Genomic DNA, 23,492 nt, shown 5'->3' with positions numbered 1-23,492 from the left:
GACGAGGCAAAGATGCAATACAAGGCCGCTGGTTGTCTTCTAGAGGCCTTCTTCCTTTCCTGATATCCACAAGGAGACCATGTTGGCAAACACATATTGCTTTATTTAGTGTTTCTCTGGATTGCAGAAGTGTCAGCAGTGGGCTGAGACCCCTGGAGGGCACAGAGGCAGGTGGGCAGCCCCCAGGCCCTCTAGGGGCAGGGGTGGGGGAAGCAGCAGAAAGAGGTGGTGCTCTTGCAGCGCCTCCCGCAGCCAGCCCCTCCCCCAGGCTCCCAGGCCAGGGAGGGGTCAGGGGCCAGTGAAGGCCCCACATCTTTGAATGGGGCCAGTGTGGGCAGGGTGTTTGTCATCCTAAGGCATGGACTCAGGCAGAAGTGCTCCTCCCACCTGGTGGCCCCCGCGGGTGATTGCTGGTCAGGGAGCCAGATGCACACGTAAGACATGACCTGTGTTTTTATGGGGCTCCCTGTCCCTGGGAGTGGCAGTGAGGCACGCTGAGGACAGGGCTGCAGTCCCGGTTTTACTGCAGCCTTCTGCATGACCCTGGGCAAGTCCCCTCATTGGGCGTCTGTCTTCTGCTCTGTAACATCAGGAGGCTGCACTAGGTGATCTCTCAGTCTTCCAAGTTCTATGGCCTAAGACCCCCTTCCCCACTCCAGCTTGCCCTCAGACTGGGATGATGATACGAAAAGGGCATTCTTAAGGCAGGAAGAAGGGGGCAGGCAAGGGTGGTCTCAGCCACCAGGTGGAGGCCAGAGTGGGCTGCAAAAGGTGCAGGTGGGTGGGCAGGCAGCAGACAGACAGAAAGACAAGGTTCTAAGGGAATGAGGAGAGGGTGGCCTGGCCAGGGAAGAGCGCACCAGAGCCCAGCCCACCCAACGTCTCCTCTACATTCCTTGCCCTGTTGGAGTCAGGGAAAACACATCCAGTGTGTCTTGGGGTGGGAAAATGGCTTTTCTAAAAAATAGTTTCCTATAAAGCATCAAAAAATCTCAGAGAAAACCTCAGCAAAAGTTCCCTTCTCTCAAATATTTGGCATCGGCAGCGGGGCCGGCATGGCTTGCTCTGGCCCCAGCTTTCCTATTGCTGTGGCCCGGCCTGGCCCACTCCTGGGGTAGCTCCCTGGCCCCTGCTGCTCCTCAAGAGAGGGGTGGGCAGGAGGCAGGAGTTTGCAGGTGGGCTTTGAGGTGTCCCTGGGTCCCTGTCTGGAAGCTTGAGTCTTTGGTAATTGGGAAAGGGAGGAGGAGATAAGCAAAGCATTGGGAGTTGGGACAGGGTCCAGTGGCGCCTTCATCACCGAGAATTCAGCCGTGGGGCCACCTGTGAGGGCAGAGAGAGAAGCCCACGTGGTGAGGGGGAAGCAGACAGAGGTGCTCCGGGTACCTGCACTCTGGGTTGGATACAGGCAGTAGCAGGCTGGGGCCTACTGGCCCCCATGCTGGAGACTGATCCTGCTCCGATAGGAATGTTTGCTGCCCTACCAGAGTGGGCCTCTCCACCCACCTGGCACACCCCCACTCACCCTGGATCGTCCCCTTGCTGCCATCTTTATGACCCTCTGCACCGTGGGGCTCAAACAGCCCCTCACAGGTGGGCATTGGGAGGAAGAGGGTGGTATGGTGCCCTCTGGATTAAGATCCACGGATGGGGTGCCCAGGCTCCAGCCTGGCCCCACTCACCACAGCCAGGTGCCCGTTCTTGGCCTTGGTGATGAGCAGCTCTGAGCCGGGTGTGAAGTCGATGATGCCATCCCTGCCGGGCCCCCCTGCAAACGTGATGCTGGAAGGAAAGGAATGCGTGAGGACTTCCTCACAGAGACCGACCCCCAAGGTGGGTCCCCGCCCTGTCCCCACATGGCCTACTGGCCCACCTGCCTCACCTGCCCTGGTTGATGTTGATGTTGTTCACACAGTCGGCGCTGAGGGCCATCTTGGTCAGTGTCTCAATCACATGGTCACTCTGCAGCACCACATCCCCCTGGGGGGGACCCAGACAGGAGGAGGATGGGTCAGGCCCTGCCCGGAGCTAGAGGACCCCTGCCCACCTCCCAGTCCCCAAGGGGCACCTTCTGCTTATTGTCCTCACGCTGCACATGGAGCACAAATAGGCTGTCACTCAGGCTGCTGACAGAGATTCCTGAGAGGCAAGGGCAGAGGTCAAAGATCAAGGGTCAGAGCAGGGCCCACCATGTTCCCCATGCAGCCCTGGACTCTGGCTGACCAGTCAGGTTGGCGTAGTCAATCCTCTGCTTGACTTTGGCGTCCTCCACAATGACCACGGCGTTAGGCGTGAGCAGCAGCTGCCGGGAGCGCGGCTTGTAGCCCTTGCGGTCGTATTTCACCACAGGCACGGCATACTGGGGACAGAGCACAGGCTGAAGGGGCTCCAGGGGTGACCTCCTCATCCTCTGCCTGTGCCCTCACCCGCTTCCAGCCCCGGGGCAGCAGAACTCTGCTGGAGTGAGGGCTGCAGGTGGGGTCTCACCTGGATGGGCTCAGAGCCCAGGGCCTGCAGCACTCTGGGGTTGATCTCATCTGCACCTGCGACCCAGAGGGGCAGAGGGAAGTCAGAGGAGGGAGCAGCACCACAGGGAAGGCTGGCGTGCTGGGAAGTCAGGGGCTCACCGAGCCGCGTGCTGATGAAGAGCCTCGGGACGCTCTGGGGGTAATTATCCTTCTTGCCCTTGAAGATCTCACTAGCCACTGCCTTTTGCTGCAGCTGAGGAGACAAGGGGAGTGGGGAGAATGTCGTGAGGGGTGGGCACCATCCCAGGAACTGAGACAGCCGCCCTCACCTGCTCTCTGGTCCCAGCAACAGGAGAGCCAATACTCAAAGCTGCCACAGATTATCTGAGCTGGGGGGGTCCCTCAGCACCATCCAACACTGAGTTGCCAAATACAAGGCACATCAACCACCAGTGCCAGTCTCTGTAACTGTAGCAGACATCACCAATCGATCAGGGTGAAGATGCAGCCTTTTCAACATGGGGTTTGGGGCAGTCTCTACCAATCAATCGCAAGATGAACCCTATTTGCCACCCAAAATCTACTCCAGCTTCCACTTCCTACACAAGAGAGGATACCAAGAGAGGCTGGCATCCAATTGAAGTCGCACAGTAAACATGGTAAGATACTCCCTGGGCAGCACCCTTTGTGCCACGCCCGTGCTCCCCCACCCCACCGGCCTCCTGCTCTCCGTACCTGCTGCTTCCACTCAGGGCTGATGCTGCGGCAGTACTTCCACACCATGTTCTTCACGCACAGCTCCCGCAGCAGCTCCGAGGCCTGAGGGGAGGAGCGAGGTCAGAGCACCTAGGCAGCCTGGCCCCTTCCCTCTGAAGACATCAAATACGCATCCACCCCTAGGCCTCTGGTTAACACCTGGACAACACTTCCATTCCCGAGTTGTTTCTCTCGAGAGAACTCATTCTTCACGGCGGCCCAGCTCCAGCACCCGCGACACACCCCTGCACTGCTCTTCCGGCCACATGATACTCAGACCCCTCTGCCGAGTGCTTTGCTGGCCCCTAACTCAGCAGGGAGGGCCCACAGACCTCACGCAGGGCAGGTGGGGGCGTGGGCCAGGACGTGTCCAGGATATTCCGGGGCAGCTGCTGGCGCAGGTTAAGCAAAAAAGAGGTGCGCACGTGGTCCAGGAAGAAGGCATTCTCAGGGCAATGGGGGGCATGGCGCAGGATGAAGCCACGGATGAGCCTGGGGGTGGGAGGCAGGACAGGGTTGGGGGTGAGAAGCCTGGCAATGAACCCCCCGGCCCCCCTCCTCTGCAGCCCCCTCATGGAGCCTGAGCGCTCACCGCCGGATGGTCTGTGCCGCCCACTTCCTCTTGGCTGCCCTCCTCCGGCCCAGCGTTCCCCGCCACCACGACTGGATGCAGATGGCTGTGGAGACCACAGATGGCTGAGCTCTATCTCCTCGTCACATGGCCCACCCTGGTCTCTGACCCCACCCCACTTGAAGACCCGTGGGCCCTGCACCTGATCGCTTCACCCGGAGGAATTTCTGCCGCCAGTGAAAGCCCCTCCAGGCGGCCTGGATCTTCGTGGCTGTGGTTGGGAAAGAAAGTCACTGGCCAGAGCTCAGGGAGCCAGCAGGGAGCCTGGCACTGCCTGAGCTCAGTGAGTGACGCGAATGAGGGAGTGGCTGAACAAGCCATCCAGTGAGAGCGTGAATGAGTCAAAGGAGAGTGAATGAAAGAGAGCAAATGACTGTGGGAATATGCCCAGAGTTTGCCTCCAGCAGGCAGGCAGGATGGCGGGGTGGGGCTCAGGCTAGAGCTGGCGAGGAGGGGAGCTGAACATGGGCCAGTGGACTTCCTGGAGAAGGAGCCCCAAAGCAGCGCCTTCTTCCTGCTTCGCAGAGTGGACCCCCCGTGGGACAGGAAGGGTGGGTCTCTCTCACCCAGGCTCTGCCGTCGGACCTCCAGGGCATCCTCCGTGGCAAACAGGGTCTTGGGGAAGCGGATGAAGATCTTGGTCCTGAGGGCAGCAGTGATCAGCCCTGGGTTGCCACCCCCGTTTCCCCAGATACCAGGCATGGGCACCACTCACCTGCCCATCTTGTACTCTTCTGGCTTGTAGCCCAGGTGTCTGATTAGCACAGCCACCCCATCTTGGGGCCGACCTGCCCATGTGGGCCATGTCTCTGGGCACAGTGACTTGTACCTGGGACAGGAGAAGCAGGAATGCACCCAGCCCCCACCTCAGCCAGCCCCCTTCTCTGGGGGCCCAAATCAGCTTTTCCTGGGCACCTGCTGGGTGCTCCCATTGACTTGCTCAGAGTTCACAGAAAGCCCGGAGGTTGCTCTGTCACTGACCCCATTTTAAAGATGATGACTGGCCGGGCACAGTGGCTCACGTCTGTAATCCTAGCACTCTGGGAGGCTGAGGCGGGAGGATTCTTTGAGCTCAGGAGTTAGAGACCAGCCTGAGCAAGAACGAGACCCTATCTCTACTAAAAATAGAAAAAATTAGCTGGGCAACTAAAAATAGAAAAAATTAGCCAGGTATGGTGGTGCATGCCTATAGTCCCAGCTACTTGGGAGGCTGAGGCAGGAGGATCCCTTGAGTCCAGGAGTTTGAGGTTGCTTTGAGCTAGGCTGATGCCACTGCACTCTAGCCCAGGCAACAGAGTGAGACTCTGTCCCAAGATAAATAAATAAAATAAGATAAAATAAAATAGGACTAAGAGCCGGGTTTGGTGGCACCTGACTGCAATCCCAGCTACTTGGGAGGCTGTGGGGGGAGGATCGCTCCCCAGGAGTTTCTGGACCAGCAACACAACTGAGACCTAGTCTCAAAAAAATAAAAATTGAAAATAAATTTGAAAAATTAAAATAGGGTAGAGAATCTTTGTCCTCCCTCGTGGGACTTAGGAGGCCCCTACCCTCCCACTCCCCTCCCTTGGAGCGGTGCCGGGCCCCCCACCTCTGCAGGAAAGCTTCGTATTTGCGGCGATAGGCAAAGCCGGCTCTGCGCACGCGCAGGTTCTCCATCAGCCCCAGGTACTTCACCTGGTGGCGGATCAGCACCTCATCAAAGCGGCCTGGGAGAGGGGTAACAAGGTGGTCAGCAGGCTTAACTGACAGCTGGCCCTGCAGGGGAGGCCCAGCCCCCAAGCCCCATGGGGCGGGAGGGGCTACCGGGCTGTTTGGAGTCATTAGGCTTGATGCAGCGGATGTAGGCGGGCTCCTTAGACTTCAGGATCTCCACCAGCTGCAGAAGGCTCATCTTGAACTGGGTGGCCACCTGGCAAGCCAAGGGGGAATGTTAGGTTGGCCGGAGCGGGGCTGAAGCCACTGACCCCTGCACCGGAACACCCCCCCCCCCCAGCTGTTGACCCCTCAGCAGCCCCTGGCCTCTGCTGGGCCCTTACTTCCTTCCACACCCCACCCTCACAACAGAGGAGGGGCCAGACTCCGCCCTACATCCTGGGCTGAGCGAGAGCCCTCGGCTTAGGAACCTCACTCAGGCCTAAAAATCCTGCTGAGGTCTCTCAGCAGCCTCAATCCTACATCTCCCTTTAGCAAACACTCTTTTTCTTTCTAGAACTTCAGGGATACATTCCTAAGCAGTGTGTCCTACGCTATGCATTCAACCATTATCTCTGTACATTGCTTTGCAGGGCCTTCAAGGATCTCGGGCCTGTGGGCAAAGATTTTGTCTCCTTGGCAAAGATTTGCAATCCCTGTGGTCCCATTAATAATAGGGGTGTATGCCTGAGGGTTCTGGGAGCACCAAGAAAGGACAACTAATCCAGTCTGTGGGGTAGGGAGCATTAGGAAAGGCCTTCTGGAAATGACCTTTGGTGAGATTTAAAGGATAAGCAAGAAATGGCCAGAAGGAAGAGAGGAGAGAAAGGCATTCCAGGCAGGACAGGCTGAGTGAAGGCTTGATGTACATGGGGAGCTCCGAGCCATGTAAGAATCAAGGCAGGGAATAAAAAAGTGGGGTTAGAGAGACAGGCAAAGGCAGTATCATGGGAGGGTCACACTGGGGAAGACTGGGTTTTAGCCTGAGGGAACTAGGGAGCCAATGAAGAATCTGTAGTAAGAGATTGACAGAAACAAACATGCACTTTGGAATATCTCCACAGCAGATGTGTGGAGAACGGGCCAGCAGGGGCAGGTGGGAATCCGGGAGGCCAGGGAGGAGGCCAGGGAGGAGGCCGGCTAGCTCAGAGGAGAGATAACAAGGCCTGAGCTGGAGCAGGGCTTGCAGGGAAGGAGCTGAGAAGTACTCAGGCAACAGCCATGGGCAAGATCCAGCGGTTGGATGAGGGAGATGGTGGAGAGTGAAGAACCACAGATGATGCCCAGGTTTCTGGCCTGGGGGACTAGTGGAGGGTGATCCCTGTCTTGAGTTAGTGACACAGAAGGAGAAAGCCTGGGAGGGGGTGTTGCTGGGCAACCAAGGGCCCACTGGTTACAGAGCAGTGGAGTCTGGGGTCCCTGGGGGTCCCTGGGGGGAGATCACTAGATACACGAATCTGTGGCTTGCTGTCAAGGCCTGGGCAGGAGTGGGCGTGCAAGCGTCCTCAGCAGGGAGACACTGAGGCCAGGAGGATGAGGGTGCTCAGGGAGAGGGTGAGGAGGGCAGGGTCCCAGGGAGCCAGACCCTGGGCAACACGCCTTCATGCCCTCCCTGGTGAACACGTGTCAGCCTGCAGCAGTCTGGCTCCCACCTCCCTGCTGACCTACTGACCTTGCTCTTCCTGGGGCCGCCCTGACCCTCCTCTTGCCAAGCCCAACAGCCAGACCTCACCAGAGCTCTCCCTGCATCTGGCACCGCTGGCCACACCTGCCTTTCCCAGCCCCTCTGCCGAATGGTGTTGTTCTCCTGCGTCTGTGTTGGGCTCTCCTGCTGCCCACAGCGCCCTCCCACAGGTCCATCTGACAAGCACTTACTCATTCCCAAGTTATCCCAAATGTTTCCTCCTCCAGGGAGCCTTCCCTGACCCCCTGACTCCTTCCACTCCTTCAGGCAGTTTGCTGCTCCCTCTTCTAAGTTTCCAAAGTACTCTGCACACATTTCCGTGAGTGCACCTACTCATTTTCGTATCCTCAGTGCTTAGCAATGTCTGCTACAAATGTCTGCTGAGTGGGTGGACACGCGAAAGCACCCACGGAGACAGGTGTAATGTACGGACACCCACGCAGACAGGTGTGTACACATGGATGCCCTTAGAGACACAGGCACACGCACACAGGCCCACACAGCCCCCTGCAGACACACACAGATGCGCACACAGGCACCTACAAACCTACAAACACACATGCTCAAACACACACTGCCAGCTCCCGGGATCATGCGGGCACTCATTCATGCTCGGGCACACACGCGTCCCCCTGGGTCCCACATCCTCTGTACCGTCTCCGGCCGCTTCTTGTCACTGAGCTCGCTCCGGTCGAAGCACTGGCTCATGATGGGATTCTGGGAGCTGCACATGGTCTGTGCGGGCAGAGCAGGGGTCAGGGTGGAAGCCCGGGGGCAGGCGGGGCAGGTTCCTGTGCAGAGCTGTGCACTCCCCCAGCCCCCGTCCTGAGCCCCCCGACCCCCCGTGTCCTCCTCACTTCCTTCAGGTTCCGGAAGAGAAGGTCATTGTTTTTATCCAGAAACCCTGGAGGCAGGGGGAGAGCAGATGTGAGGTGAGGGAGGGCTCCCCCTCCTTGGCCCTGTGGGGACCCCGTCCCAGGATCCTCACCTGTCACACTGTAGGTCACCTCTCCAGCATAGTGCAGGAGGCGGAACTCCCCTCGGCCCAGAGACTTCCTGGTTGGCTGGTCAGCCAGCTTGTGCCTGGGGGTGATGGGGAGAGGAAGCTACAGATGGCTGACCTGAGCTGTGCCCTCTGCCTGCTGCAGGGACCTCCCGAGCTGGTTCCTGCTCAGGAGGGCCGTCCTGCAACCCACCTGCCATGGGACAGGCAAGGTGGGGCCAGCAGCCCCCTGCACAGAGGAGAGCACTGAGGCTCAAGGAGGTTAATGGCCTTGCCCAGGGTCACAGAGTGCGAGCACTAGGACCCAGGCCTCTGGACTGCCAGGGCTCGGCTCGAAGGGCAGAGGGCTACTTTCATTGCCTCTGGCCACTGCAGGACTGCTCAGAAAATGGTGAGCTGCCCACTATCATTTTCAGAACGGAATCCACCCTAAGAGAACACTTAAGTCTTAAGTACGTTAAACCCTTTAGCTCATTTACTACTTTTTTTTTTTTTTTTTTTGAGACAGAGTGTTGCTCTGTTGCCCGGGCTAGAGTGAGTGCCGTGGCGTCAGCCTAGCTCACAGCAACCTCAAACTCCTGGGCTTAAGCGATCCTACTGCCTCAGCCTCCCGAGTAGCTGGGACTACAGGCATGCGCCACCATGCCCGGCTAATTTTTTCTATATATATTTTAGTTGGCCAGATAATTTCTTTCTATTTTTTTTTTTTTGTAGAGACGGGGTCTCGCTCTTACTGAGGCTGGTCTCGAACTCCTGACCTCGAGCGATCCACCCGCCTCGGCCTCCCAGAGTGCTAGGATTACAGGCGTGAGCCACTGCGCCTGGCCTCATTTACTACTTTTAAGAACTATTCCAAGCAACTAACCAGAGATACAGACAAAGATTTAAGGCACAGAGATGTCTGTGGCAGCCTTGTTAAATGCAGCAGAAACCTGGGGGCTGGCCAGGGGCCCCCGAAGGCTTGGTGAGAACCCTGGAGTACCCGAGGGTTAGAGCCATTGGAGGAAGTGTTTTGAGGAAAACTTTCTGTTTGATGATACAACACTATCCTGAGCCTTCTACACAATAAGTTCTCGACTGCGAAAAAAAAATGTATAGAAAAAGGCAGGAAGGAAATGCCTCACATTGTTAACAGGGATGACCTCTGGGTGACAGGATTACAAGTGGCTTTTGCACGCATTCCAGCTTTTCTCTAATGAGCAATATCATTTTTGTAATCAGAAACAAGTTTTTATTATACTAATAAGTAGGGCTCAGGCCCTGAGGCTTTGGCATTTGACAGCCCTGGGACTGAGCGCCAGCCCTGCCACCTAGATGTGAGATAACTTTGGGCAAATGCCTTCGCCTCTTTCAGTAAAATGGAAAGCACACCAAGAACACCTCCGGAAAGGGTCACTGCAGGTTCAGAGATGACGTGCATAAAATATACAGAACCAACCTAGACGGAGGTGCTTGTTTCTACCTCTCCCTACATTAGGAGATCCCTTAAATAAAAAGCAAATTCCAAATAAGGGAGCTAAAAAATCTTAGCAAGTTTCATTTTCAAAAAAGCATGAGAAGGAAGCCATGCTACTAGCTTCTTACTTTCTGGATGCACAAGAGCTGTGCTTACCTTAGCACCTCCCCTGGTCACCTCCTTGTGGCTGGTGTTTTGTGGCTGTGCACGGGCCCCGCCTTCCACAGGCTCTGCCCCACGTGCGTCCCCACCCCGAGCAGCCCTGCAGCCCACTCACGTCAGGAAGTGCGGATGGTACTTGATTGTGTCCTCCAGCTTTTCCAGGAAGGTCAGATCTGTGGCCTCCCCAGGGCGCAGACACTCCTCATCCTGGGTGTGTGGCACAGGGGGAGGGATGTACCGGGGAGCCAAGAGCAGAGAAGATTGGGGGCACCGTGCAGGAAGCCTCCCACAGACAGCTTCCAGACTGGGCCAGCTCCTCACCACCCCCCCCAGCCCTGCCCTGTCCCTGCTCATCCCCAAACTCCGGCTCTCTGTGGACCAGCTTGGAGAGAAAGGGGATGGATGGGGGGACATCCTCCCAGCCAGCCCCCAGCCCGAGGTCTTGGAGGAGCCGAGGACTCACCAAAATGGAGATGATGCCCTTGAACTTCTCCTCCACCAGGTCACAGATGATCTTATTGTTGAAATACTGAACAGGCTCCCACTGAGGGGAAAAAGGGAGGGGAGGCACCATCGTGGGGTCTTAGTACCTTCTCCCAGAGTCCCCGATGCCTGGGTTCCCCGTGGTACATGGGGGGCACCCGCAGGCTTGCACGCACCGCGATGCCCTCTGCCTCGTATTCCTCCTGCTCCGACTTGAGCGTCAGCTCGATGAAGAGCTGCTGCAGCTTCTCGTTGCAGTAATTGATGCAGAATTGCTCAAAGCTGTGCAGGAAAGAGAAAAGCCCACAGTAGCTCAAGGGGACGCAGAGCAGGAGAGGGAAAAGACAGGACAAGTCTCCTGAGCAGGTAAGGTAAGAACACAGAGCAGGACTCAGGCTGGCTGGGGGAGTCATTGGGCAGGAATGATCGAGGCTGGGGGACAGAAGAGAGGGACCAGGACAGCGGGGACAGGAGGAGAGACAGGCAGGGGATAAGGGTGGCACTGACCTGTTGTGCTGAAACACTTCAAAGCCATAAATGTCCAGGAGCCCAAGAACCGTGGTGCTCCGCCAGCTGGGGCTCTCAGCATCCTAGGGCCAGCCGTAAGCGAGAGCGTGGGTCTCACTGTTCACTACCCCTCTGCTCCAGCCCCCGGCCCCCTTGGACCACCGTTCCTGACAGCTTTGGGAACAGCACGGACTGAGCCTCACCTTGGAGGCCAGTGACCTATTGATCTTCCCGACCAGCCAGGTAAAAGTGCGACTGTATACGGCCTTAGCAAGAGCGTCTCGTGCATATGCAGCCTGTTCCAGGTTCAGTGGGCTCAGGAGCTGTCGGTGTAGGATGGGACAAGCAGATGAATGCCACAGACAGTTTTGCATCGCACCTTCCCTTCTGGCTCAGGCAGAAGAGCAGGAGACTGTGACCACCTGCCCTCCAGCTCCAGTGAGCCCAGGGATTGGGGATGGTGGTGGCAGAGGGATGCCAGGGGAGCACTGAGTAACCACACCAGAGAGAAGGTGGCATAGGGACAAGAAGCTTCATTCTCGAAGTGAGAGTCTGGTTCCAGCCTGACTCTGTCATTCTTCCTGTGTGACCTTGGCCAGCTTGCTGTGCCTCTCTGAGCCCCCCAGGGAAGGGGGAATGATGGGAGCAGGAGGGCTGCCTTGGAACACGTGGTGCCCCACCAGCTGGGGAGGCAAAGGCTCGGGCTCACCTCTTCGCCCTTGGCAATGATCTTCCTGTGTGTCAGGGCTTCCCGCAACGTCGAGCCTTCCACTCCGAGGAGCTGCCAAGGGTGGGGCATGGGTGTGGTGAGGGTGCACCCCCCTTGCCCCTGCCACCCTGCCCCTTGCCATCTGCCCACCCCACTCACCCTGGTCAGGTACTTGAGCTGGTTCTCAGTGGTGACCTGGGCATTGCTCTCCTCATCCGCAGCAAAATGGATGTTGCCCAAATGTAGGACGCTGGCCACTATGCTCAGCAGGTCCTGGGGGAGCAGGTGGGGACAGAGAACCCCAAGAGATGGATGGTGAGAAGAGCAGGGAGCAAATGAAGTGTTTGAGAGGAGGAGGGGGCCAGAAGTGGAAATGGGTTTTAAAAGTAAAAGGAAGCCCAGGCGTGGGTGGTGGCTCACGCCTGTAATCCTAGCACTCTGGGAGGCCAATGCAGGCGGATCATTTGAGCTCAGGAGTTCGACACCAGCCTGAGCAAGAGCGAGACCCCGTCTCTACTAAAAATAGAAAGAAATTAGCTGGACAACTAAAAATATATAGAAAAAATTAGCCGGGCATGGTGGCACATGCCTGTAGTCCCAGCTACTTGGGAGGCTGAGGCAGGAGGATCCCTTGAGCCCAGGAATTTGAGGTTGCTGTGAGCTAGGCTGACGCCACGGCACTCACTCTAGCCCGGGCAACAGAGTGAGACTCTGTCTCAAAAAAAAAATAAAATAAATAAAATAAAATAAATAACTAAAAATAAAAGGAGACCTTTGGGGTGTGACAGGAGAAAAGAGAGGGTCCCCAGAAGAGGCCTCACCTCCACTTCGTCCTCAGTGAAGTCGATGACCGTCAGAGCCTTCCTGACAACCTTCCAGTCACTCTTGTCATTGATGGAGGAGACTTTGGCACACTGGCCCTGGAGGAAGGGCACAGCTGGGTTGCCAGCCCTGGCACCGGGCCCCCTCGGTGGCACCCGCCCTACCTGCCAGCCACTCACCTTCACCAGGTACAGGTAGCTCTGGGGGTTCCGTTCCAGGCCCAGCCTGCGCAGCATCTCCTCCTCTCCCCCCTCCAGAAGCTGGTAGAAGACGTGGAAGTTCCGCTCCCCGTGATTCTGGTGCACCACTCGAGACTTCTCCAGGAGGTAACTGAGGATGTGGCCACCCACGGGGGCGCCCTATGGGCAGGACAGGGCACAGGGATTGGTCACGGGCTGGGGAATAGAGCCCATCTTCCCCTTTCTCTCCTCTGCGCTCCTGGGCTTGGGAGTCGGCCAGACCCAGGCTCTAATTCCAGCCCTTCTACTAGCTGTGTGAGCTCAGGCATGATACCCCCTCTGGCCTCAGTTTCTTAATCTAAGAAATGGGGAGATTCAACTCCATCTACTTGGCATCTCCACGTGGGTGCCTGACAGACATCTCAAACTCAACAGGCCTGAAACTGAACTCATCTTCCCCCTCCTCAAACGAGCTCTGTTAGTGTCTTCCCACCTTGGTCAATGTGACTACATCCTTCTAGTCCTTCAGGCCAAGAAGCTGGCAGTCCTCCTGGAAGCCTCCTTTTCTTCCGTCCCCTACATCCAATCAGACAGCCAATCCTGCTGCCTTAACTTCCAAAACATCCAGAATCCAATCACTGCCACCACACCACTCTGAGCCCCTGTCACCTGCCACCTGCATTATTACATCAGCCCCTTAACCGGTTTCCTGGCTTGGCCTGGCTCCCCTGCCATCTATTGCCAACAGAGCAGCCAGAGTGATCTTTTTAAGAGGAGAGTCAGATCACAACACACTTCTGTTCAAAACCCTCCGGTGACTCCCCTTCTACTCAGAGTTTAAAAAAAAAAAAGTTCTTACAAAGACCCAAAAGGGCCTATACCATCTGGCCTCACCTTCCTCAGACTCTTGCTCTTTTCTTCCTTTTTTAAAAAAAATTTTTTAGGGGGGGCCGTGAGGAGGGAGGTTCAGTTTCCTTTTTTTTTTTTTCTTTGAAACAGAGTCACTCAGGCTAGAGTGCTGTGGCGTCCACCTAACTCACAGCAACCTCAAACTCCTGGGCTCAAGAGATCCTCCTGCCTCAGCCTCCCGAGTAGCTGGGGCTACAAGCATGCAGCACCATGCTCGGCTAATTTTTTCTATATATTTTTAGTTGTCCAGCTAATTTCTTTCTATTTTTAGTAGAGACGGGGTCTCGCTCTTGCTCAGGCTGGTCTCGGACTCCTGAGCTCAAGTGATCCTCCCGCCTCGGCCTCCCAGAGTGCTAGGATTACAGGCGTGAGCCACCGCACCTGGCCCCCCTTGCTCTTTTCTCTGGCCACTCCTGGCTGTTCTTGAACGCATCAAGTGGCACCCCACCTCAGGGCCGTTGCACTGGCTACCCCTGCTGCCTGGACTCTCTCCCCCAGCTATGTGTACGGCTTGCTTCTCTGTCTGCCATAAGCCTTTACTGAAATGCCACCTTCTCAGTGAGGCCTACCCTATCTGCCTTATTTAAAATTGCAATTGCCCCCCAGCTTTTACTTTACTTTATTTTCTGCCATGGCCTGAATTATTATTTTTCAGTTTATTGTCTGTCACCTCGGGAAGCAGGATTTCTGTCTGCTTCACTGCTGTACCACCAGTGCCTAGAACAGTACCTGGCACATAGCAGGTGCTCAACACATGCTGAGCCTGCTGAATGGGGGCACCCCTTCCCCCGCCCTGCCACACCCACAGGTACCTTGAAGTCAAACTGCACGTCCATGTACTTCCCAAACCTGCTGGAGTTATCGTTCCGGAGGGTCTTGGCATTTCCAAAGGCCTAGGAGTGGATGGCAGTATGAGGGATGCCTGGCATTCCCTCCCTGCCCCTCTGTCCCCTCAGATGCTGCTGTCCCCTCACCTCCAGCACCGGGTTGCTCTGCAGCAGTCGGTCCCGCACAGCACCCCCTCGCTCGGGGGCTGGGCAGGTCTCTGCATAGAACTGCAGCAGCCGCTTGGTGGCCTCCGTCTTGCCTGCCCCGCTCTCCCCGGAGATCATCACTGCCTGGTCCCGGCGCTCCGTGCGCAGTGCGCGGTACACAGTGTCGGCCACTGCGAACCTGAGGCAGAGGCTCATCAGGGAGTTGGGTGGGGGGTGGAGGGCCCAGTGGCTGCAGGTGGCAGAGTCCCACAGGTAGGACTGGGGGGGCCACTTCCATATGTGGTTGGAGTTCCCTTGTGGGTGGGAGTTCCCTTGTGGGGGCTCACCCTGGAGGGTAGGGATGGGGGTCCCTGGTAGGTGTGGATCAAGGGAGATCCTTCACGGTTCAGGAGGGGCCACGCTCAGATGGAGGACTGACAGGGTCACTCACAGGTGGGGGTCTTGGAGGTCACTTAGGTGGAGGCTAGGGTCACTCACAGTTAGGGTTGGGAGGTCTTTGTAGGTCGGGGTCAGGGGTTGGGGGGCCATGCCCATACAGTTGGGCAATAAGTCATGGGTGTGAGGGGAGGAAGAACTGGGGCTCCCACCCAGATGGAGCTGAGAGAGTCATCTCTGGTGGAGACTGAGGTCCCTCTAGGCTGAGAGATTGTGGGACTCCTCACAGATGTGAATACTGACTCACCCAAGTGGGAGGTCAGGGGTCATGTTAGAGTGAGGGTCGGGTGGGGCCATCTCAGACAGAGATAGGGGAGTCACTCTTGGAGGGGCTGAGGGCCACTCACAGGTGGGGTGGCACTTTGTAGAAGCTGACGCCACGGTAACGCTCCATATGCTGCTGGCTGTAAATCTGTAGGTCGCGGTAGGGGTTGACAGAGACCAGGACAGGGCCAATGTAGGTCTGGAGGTTAGGGGAGGAGGGTCAAAAGTTTGTCCCAGAGGCCCCTGGTGCCTCAGAGTACCCCTCAGCCCCATGTCTGTGACCCCCAGCACCCGTAGCCCTCTCCCCACTTGGGCCTCACGTAAATGAGGTTCTCCCGGAACCGCCGCCGCAGGTTCTCGATGAAGGCTGCCTCACTGGTGAAGTTCTCCAGCAGCACGAAATCCTGTACCCCCACCCGGTCACGGGCGGTCAGTGCACTCTCCATGGTCACCCGCACCCCGTCACTGCCCAGAGCCTGCAGAGAATGGGCCATGGAAGAGGGTCAGAGCCAGCAGGGTAAGGTAAGGCCACTATTCTTCCTCCCCTATGCCTGCAGGACTGACATGTGGCACGGGGCCGGGACACGAGACACAGGACATGCTGGGTACAGAGGGCCTGGGTCTCGGTACGCCGGCACGTGGACACTGAGGACACAGGTACACAGAATAGAGACCACGTGAGGCACAAGGGACCTGGACACAAGATTCTGGAGCCTACAGGACCCAGAGGACTTGTGGGCACGGCCACAGAATCCAGGGAGGCACTGGTTTTGTGTGGAGAAGGGGGGTCAGCAGAGGGAACACCTTGGAGTAGCAGAAAGAATGCTCTGTTGACCTTGGACAAATCCCCTCCTCTCTCTGGGTTGCTTCCTCCTCAAGGAGGAGTTGTTAGACCAGGTGATCTCAGGTCTCTTAGCTCTGGGCCACGTGTGACAGGTGCTTTGGAGGACAAATGTCTCAGGGTGAATTCTGCAGGCAGGGTGAGGCCAGCTCTCCCACCGCCACCGACCAAAATCTCCAGGTTTAGGGTGTTTAGCACTGCGGAAGAGGCCACCCCCAGACTACAGAAAACGGATTCCCCGAGAGGGCCTCCCACCCCAGCTGGGCTCAACACCCACTCCAGAAGGGGGTGGCCCTCCCCCCCTGTAGTTGGGGCCACTCCCTCCCCCCCAGCTGCTGGGCTTCCCAGACACCATCGCCCCAGAGAGTCCTGAGAAGGCTCAAGGGGTGGGGGTTTTGCCACAGAAAGCCCAGCTGCCTCCGGGTCCTGTAGGCTCAGCTGATCAGAGCTGAGATTCCCTCTTCAAAACGGGTCTGGGGGCTCTAGAAAATTGACACTAAAAGTGTCAAGGGTCAGAGAGGAACAAAGTGGTGGTGGTAGTGGTGGGGTGTGGATCCCATAGAGGCCACAAGGTAACCTCTGACCACAGATGGTCCCAGATCTCTGGCCCGGGGCACCCCTCCGGGCTGGGGGCCTGCCTCTCCCAGGCTGGTCCCTCACCGGCCTCTCCAACCCCGCCCCAAAGCTGCTGCCAAATCTGGCCGCAGTCCCCGCCCCCGTGTCCTCGGGTGAGGGGTCTCGGTGTTCTCAGCAGTCCCCAGGAGCTAATCGCCCAGCCCAGGGTCCGCGCGTCCCCGCGGCCCTCCCCTCCTCGGCCTCCTCCCCCTGCAACTTTCCGGGACGTTTTTCCACCCGAAATTCCTGGGCCGCGCCCGCTTCCTGGCAGGGCCAAGGCGACGCCGCGAGGCAGGGAGGGACACCCCGGACCCCAGCCCTGCCCGCCCCCCTGGCTCACCGACGCCCGGTAGCGCATCCTGCCGGACCGGCCTGGCGCCCTGCTCCGCTGCCCGCGCTCTCGGTCCGGGGCTCGGCGGTGGCGGCTGCGGCGGCGTCAGCGAGGGAGGGGCCGACCCGCCCCCCGCACCGCCCCCTCCGCAGGCCTCCGAAGCGCGGGACTCCCCGACCTCCCCCGCCTCCCTCGGGGCCAGGACTCAGGGTCCCCCTCCAGCTGGTGGGGGTGGGGAAGGGGCTTAAGGGGGCCCTTGGGCCGGGGGTGGGCGGGGGCGGGGCTCCCTGCCGGGCTGGGCTCAGCCTGAGTCAGGTTTTCCTGGAGGGACGTCGTTGGTTCCAGGGTGGAGCCCGGAACCCGCGCGGCCGCCGCGTCTATACGGACCCGGAACCCACTTCCGGGCTTGTGTCTACACTACGCGGCCAGGCCAGGCGCGGGACAGGGGCTGAGGCCGGTGGATCCCAGAGGAAGAAGGATTTCCCTCCCCGCCCCCCAACCTCGAGTCCCGGGAAAGTTAAAAATAGAACGAAATGTCCAAATACGGCCGGCGCGCCAGGGCGGGCGGGCGGAGCCTCGGTGCAGGACACTGTCCACCCCCATACACACTCTGGGGGGCGGGTCCCGTACTTTAAGTCCCCCCAGAATCTCTTTAGGTCCCTGTGTCAGCACGGAGCGCGCGCCCCAGGAACAGGGACGGCCACATGGTGCCCTTGCCGAGCGCACCTGAAGGTCTCAGTTTCCCATCTGGAAATTCGCATACGACCTACGGCATATGGGGCCAACACCCTTCTCTCCCATCTCCGACACCCCACTCGGGCCTCTGCGCCCCAGGGGCTCCTCCCCTCTCTCCTTCCTCTGGAGGGCGCTCTCCTCTCTTATCCCTCTGGATCCTTCCACACCCTTTGCCCAGGACGCCTTCCCTCTCCCCAAACCAGCCTCCAGCAGCCCCACCCTCGCTGGGCTCCCGGGACGCACCAGCCTCCTTTGCCCTGAGGGCGAACTCTAGCGCGGATCCCACTGCTGGTGGGGATGGTGATGCCTAGTGCTTGCTTGCAAAAGGCTTAGCCTTTTCTTACTGGCAGCATGACCGAGCAAGTCACTTAACTTTTCGGAGCCTGTTCTCCATCCTTAAAATGTGGCTGATACTTGCCTAAAAGTGTGGGCTGGGTAGTCTAAGATAACGCGCTGAGGCACCTCCCAGGCCCTCTGTAAACACCTGTCCCTCTCCCCTTCTCTCCCTCCCCTCTCTCCGCCGGACACTGATTCCACACGTGCTCCCAGGCAGACCTACTAAGAGCCAGGCCCAGGGGCAGGCGGGTCCCACGTCTCATCTGGTAGGGAAAGCCCCTCAGGCAGGCGTGTCTGCCAGTTAAACAGAGCTCTAAGGCACTTTACCTGTCCCCCACTAGACAGATAAGGAACGGGAGGCATGGGAAGGTGGATACTGACTTGTCCCAGCGGGTAAAAGGCAGAGCTGGGACCCAGCGCCTCGGACACGGGCTCCCCGGGGAGGGGTGAGGCCGCGGCAGGTGCGGGCTTGCATCCTCGCGGGGAAGGCTCATTACTTCAAGTACAACAGCCTGGCCGGAGCCGCGGCCCGGGGAACCCCGCGGGGGGGGGGCGCCAGCTGGGAGATGGGGCCCTCTGGAGGGGCCGAGGGGACTGGGTATGGCAGCGCGCAGCTGGGAGACTGGAGGGAGCGGAGAGAGGGTGTGTCAAACGCCGCGGGCAGGAGCGGGATCACGGCGCGGGGGGGGATCCTTTGCGGTGCCCCCAGGTTTAAAACCCAAGAGGGACCCGGGAGGGGGCCCAGCCCAGCCCACCGAGGAAAGAGGCGCGCCTTAGAAGACTGGGGGCGGAGGGTCCCGAGAGCCCCTACCAGGAGCTCGGCTTTCTCCCCACCCCCTGCGGGAGGGGCACTGGGCTCCGGCTCCAGCCAGTCGGGGGCGGAGGGGACGGGCTGGAGGGCGGGGCTTCGCGGCCGCAGTGCCCGCCCCGCCCCGCCCGCCGCCGCGTCAAGCGGCTGGAATGAGGGGAATCCGCGTGCGGAGGGGTCCGGCCGGCTTCCCCCCATCCCGGGCCGCGCCGCCGCATTCCCGGGATGCCCGCTGGCGCCCCCGCAGCCACCGCCCGGCGGCGGAAGGAAGGGGCGTGTCCCCGCCGGCGGGGCTGAGGGCCGGCCACAGCCCCCAGCGCCCCCAGGCCCGCCCCGCCTCACTGCACGGAAGCGCGAGCCTGAGGGCAGGGAACAGAGAGTGTGAAGACTAAGGCTGCAGCGCTTTCTTACGTTACTCCCTTCAATGCCCCCAGCCAAGCCACGAGGTGTGTGTTATTAATCCATTTTAGAAGGGGAAACTGAAGCTGGGCAGTTGAAGTGACTTGTTCAAGGTCTCAGGACTAGTAAAAGGAGGAGTGGGATTGGAACCCGGCAAGCCTACTGCTCACTACTTCTGCAGGGCTACCCTGACCTCCCAGCCTCTCCGTGTGGTTAACAGGGCTACTCTGGCAGGCTGTGATCAGTGATCCAGTACAAGCTCCCTCCTTGTTGTGTGAGTCTGTAGATGTGTTGGCCTTAGGGGTAGCAGATAAGGAGTGGGCCATGGCTTCTGGCTCCTCCAGCATGGCCCTGGGCCTAAGGGCTGGCTGAAGGTTAGGGTACAGCCATGGCCCCTGAGTGATCCGGGACTTATTTCCCAAGGCTGCCTCTGGGTCTCCTTCCACCTGGGGAGGTGTTTACTGGAACCACTGGGGATGGGGCAGCCCAGCAGACCTGGGTCATCCAGTGCCCTTCAGCTAGTGTAGGCCAGGTGCCTCCAAGCCTGACCTCTGGGGGCAGTGGGAAGCCTCAAATGTTCTCCCAGCGTGGGATCATAGCCTCTTGGGGTAACAGAAAGGCAACCACAGCCTGTCTCAACGACAGCTAGCTGCCCCACCAAGGACTGTTTCAGGCTTCAGGGAATTGTTATGAGGGGAAATGAGGAGGGGAAGGTGGGGACTGAGGGTCTCCATCCTGATTGTTCACAGTGCCCCAATCAAGGGATGTACACTGTGGCTCTAGAACCGTGGGCCTTTGGCCTGCCAGACACCTCTGCCTGGGAGTCTAGCAAAAGTAAACAGAGCCCCTGGCCCCCTAACCTATTCTCCCTGTTCAGTGTACTTTATGTAGAGAGGAGGGTGATGTTTGCAGCTGGTCTTCACAGCGGGGCATTAAAAGTCTTGCTCTCCTCCCTCCACTTGTCACTCTAAGCCATCAGGACTTGCTGAACCTCACCTCTGCTCCTCTGTCACTGCTCCTTTCCTGGACCAAGACAGCAACCTCCTAACTGACTTCCTCACCTTCCTGCTACCAATCCATTTCCCACAGCCTTTGCAAATCAAATGAATTAACATCTCAGGTTGGCCATCATGGTGGCTCATGCCTGTAATCCTAGCACTCTGGGAGACCAGCCTGAGCAAGAGTGAGAACTCGACTCTACTAAAAATAGAAAAATCAGCCAGGCATCAGGGTGCATGTCTGTAGTGCCAGCTATTCCGGAGGCTGAGGCAGGAGGATGGCTTGAGCCCAGGAGACTGAGGTTGCTGTGAGCTAGGCTAACAACACAAGCACTCTACTCAGGGCAACAGAGTGAGACAATGTCTCAAAATAAATAAATAAATAACATCTCAGGTTAATAGAGTGAAGGTTTATAGGGCATATGCCAGGCCTGTGATTCACACTCACTGCTTGTCAGGACCCTGCAAATAGACTCCTGCAGCCCCCACTGTCCTCAGTTTACCCCACTGCTCCTGCATTCCAGTGCCACTGCACAGGTGGCCCTCTCCTGTCCCCATCCCTCCCCTACCATCCACCCAAAACATACAGCCAGGAGAAGCCTCTTGCACCCTGCCACCAGCCACCGCACGTGGTTCCCTAAGCTTCTGTGCCTTTTGCACCTGCAGCTTCCTTGGCCCAGTGCACTCTCCCTCCCCACCTCACGGATTCTTACTGATCCTTGGAGACTCTGTTGAGGGCTCGCCTCCTCCAGAACCCCTTTCTGATTCTCCCGAACACACAGCCTCTCCTTATCCCGCTCAGCACTAATCGCCTGTTTCATTGTTGGCCTTTCCCAGGAGACTGTTCCCACGCCAGGCATACAACCAGCTAGGCACAGTGGGGGCTCAGTAACCCCCTTGCGGACGCCTCCTGGATGAATGAATGAATCTCAGAGCCCGGGAGTATGATCCCCCCGGAGCGTGCCGGAGTGAACAAGGCCTCGGGCCAGCCATTCATTCTCCCATTCATCTCGGAGCCCCTCACCCGTCGCACTCGCACGCGCCGAGGCACGCAGGGGCCACTGGGTGGCTGGGCCCCAGGGGCGGAGAACGGGAAGAGGCGGCGCGCGGACGGCTTCTCCGGAACCCAGAGGCAGAACTGGGCAGCGGGAGGGGCCCAAAGGGCGCGCAGGGTGCCTGGGTCCCGCCACCCAAGCAGCTCCTCACCGCCGTCACATTACCCGCAAGTAATCTAAGTCTCCACCAGGCTGAGTCCCTGCGCCTCCCGCTCCTGGGACCGATTACGGGCCGGGCTGGGTGATCCACGGCCCCAGCGGCCCCTGGCCGGTGACCCCCGCCTCCCTCACGGTAGCTCCGGGCCCGGCTTGGCGCCCTGCCGCCTGCTCTTCCCCCCAGCCCGCCGGCCAGCGGGGGCCTCCCAGGGCCACGCGGCCGCTGCCCGCCCCGCGCCTGTGCCCCATGTACCCACCGGCTCGGCTCTTCGGGAGCGTGGGCGGGGGCCGGGCTGGGCGGCGTGGCGGGCTCGGGAGTCCGCGGCCGGGACACGCTCTCCCCGCCCAGGGCCCGCTAGGGGCCGGGCTGCCGCCTGTCGTCATCCCGGGCAGGGCCCAGACCCGGGCACGCGCGCGCGCACCCCCGGCCCCGCCCCGCCCCAGCCGGCCTTGGCCCAGGCTCCCACCCTGGCCGGCGTCCGCCCAGACTTGGTGCGGCACAGTCCCCAACCAGGTCCCGGGACTAGGCGCGCCACAGCCACACACAAATAAACACGCGCGCGCGTGCACACTCTCCCGAAGACCCGGCCTATTCACTGCAGTGCTGGTGGGTGGGAGCGCCTGGTGGAGTTCTCTCTTCTCATCCTAGAGCCCTTTTGCATCTCCAGAGCAAAACAGACCTTCCCCCGGCCTGCCAGGCAGGGCAGTTCTTCCCCATTTCTAACTACCGCTTCCCTTCACCCACCTCCCACACCCACGCTACTGCTCTGAGTCGTGGGGCAGTCCCAGTTCCGCGGACCAGACAGGAAAGGGGTAGGGGTATTAACTGAGCCCGTACTATGCGCCTGGAGATTGACATGCACTAGTCCTTTGTCCTCAGAGCAGCCCTGTCACCGGCTTGTGCCCAGTTCATAGCCCAGCACACTGAGGTTCAGGGAGTTGGAGAAAACATTCCAATCCAGACCCAAGCTTTGAAAAATCCTGCTTCTAGTATCCCTTAAACCCTTACTCCTTCCTTCCACTTACCCCTTCGTGTCTAGTCTGTTCCTGTTCCCAAGGATCAGAACCCCTCCTCACTGCTCACCTCTTTCCAGAGGGATTTGCTTAGAGGGGGCCGCCAAGCCCCAGGGAGACACTGTCACCCTTCCTCCCAGCCCAGAGCATCCCGGCTTACAAGCTTGCAGGGCCTGTGGGGATGAACCACGCGGATGATCTCCCCGGTGGGTATCAGCTCCACTTGCAGCGCCATTCCTGCGGAGAGCCAGTGTGCTGAGCACTGGGGCCTGTGTGCAAAGCTGTCTGTCCGCCCGCTGGCTCTGGCTGCTCCGGAGCCAGGAATCTATGGTCTATCGATGGGATGGCCACTTGGTTCTGCTTCAACTCCAGCCCCAGGGGATGTGGCTGGTCCAGCTCCTCAGGACACAGCTGGAGCAGCCCAGGTCTGATTGGGAGGCCTCTTGGCCCGGAGGGTTGGGGCAGGAAGAGGAGGAGCTGAGGGATGGAGGAAATGCCTGTTGTCCCAGGTAACCAAGGAGCTGATGCAGCCACTCGTGGGGGACCCTGGGCTCCGGGTCAAAGGGTAGGAAGCCTTTCCCCTTACCCTTTATGGCTGGGCCGCTCCTGCCGCCCAGTCTCTGGTATCGGCTAGAGAGCATAGTGACCACTCCCCAAACCAGAAGGCACATCCTCCTCTAATCCAAGAGGATTCCTGGATAGGCACTGCCTCTCCTGCACATTCCCCCAACTTGGCTGCCTCCCACAGCAGCAGGTGAGCCCCTTGAGTTTTAGAGGCCAGGGCTGCTGAGGGCTGGTCATGCCAGGCAGAGGGAGTTGTCAGGAGAGGCAGGAGGCCCCTGTCCTACCCTCCTCCAGAGCCTCAAATGCTTGGGGAGTTAGTTCCTGGGCTCCTTGGGTACGGGCAACCTCTAGCCCTGTTTGCTCCTTACATTTCAACCATATCCCCATGTGCTCCCCCACCCTTAATGTTCCTGTTTTCTATATTGTTGCTAAATCACGGCTGACACTTTCCTGGCCTGAGGCTCAGCCTTCTGGTCTCCAGCCAT

At 58.9% G+C, this 23,492-nt stretch overlaps 1 protein-coding gene across 3 annotated transcripts; it reads right to left on the bottom strand.

Moving 5' to 3' along the window:
* Positions 1-82: 82 nt before the first annotated feature.
* On the bottom strand, positions 83-22,998 carry MYO1C (myosin IC). 3 transcript variants are annotated; one of them, XM_045526159.1, is made up of 32 exons: positions 22,604-22,998; positions 15,476-15,631; positions 15,239-15,354; positions 14,436-14,634; positions 14,274-14,354; positions 12,553-12,732; positions 12,373-12,471; positions 11,711-11,824; positions 11,552-11,623; positions 11,046-11,165; positions 10,843-10,925; positions 10,512-10,617; positions 10,316-10,396; positions 9,968-10,059; positions 8,220-8,314; positions 8,089-8,135; positions 7,886-7,966; positions 5,659-5,764; positions 5,444-5,561; positions 4,568-4,681; positions 4,419-4,495; positions 3,995-4,063; positions 3,814-3,898; positions 3,554-3,713; positions 3,201-3,284; positions 2,625-2,718; positions 2,485-2,540; positions 2,221-2,356; positions 2,066-2,136; positions 1,880-1,977; positions 1,680-1,779; positions 83-1,320 (listed from the first exon to the last, which is right to left on the bottom strand). In XM_045526159.1, the coding sequence occupies exons 1-32, from the start codon at positions 22,676-22,678 to the stop codon at positions 1,294-1,296; spliced, it is 3,192 nt and encodes a 1,063-aa protein (XP_045382115.1). In that variant the 5' UTR covers positions 22,679-22,998; the 3' UTR covers positions 83-1,293. The 3 variants fall into 3 exon arrangements, with proteins under 3 accessions (XP_045382115.1, XP_045382117.1, XP_045382116.1); XM_045526161.1 differs by lacking the exon at positions 22,604-22,998 and adding an exon at positions 21,687-21,791; XM_045526160.1 differs by lacking the exon at positions 22,604-22,998 and adding an exon at positions 16,952-17,180.
* Between the last annotated feature and the right edge of the window lie 494 nt (positions 22,999-23,492).

Source organism: Lemur catta, chromosome 15 (genome assembly GCF_020740605.2).
Source record: "Lemur catta isolate mLemCat1 chromosome 15, mLemCat1.pri, whole genome shotgun sequence".
Classification (NCBI taxonomy): Eukaryota; Metazoa; Chordata; class Mammalia; order Primates; family Lemuridae; genus Lemur; species Lemur catta.
Note: the sequence above shows the minus strand (reverse complement) of the source record. Positions and strands in the feature narration are given on the sequence as shown.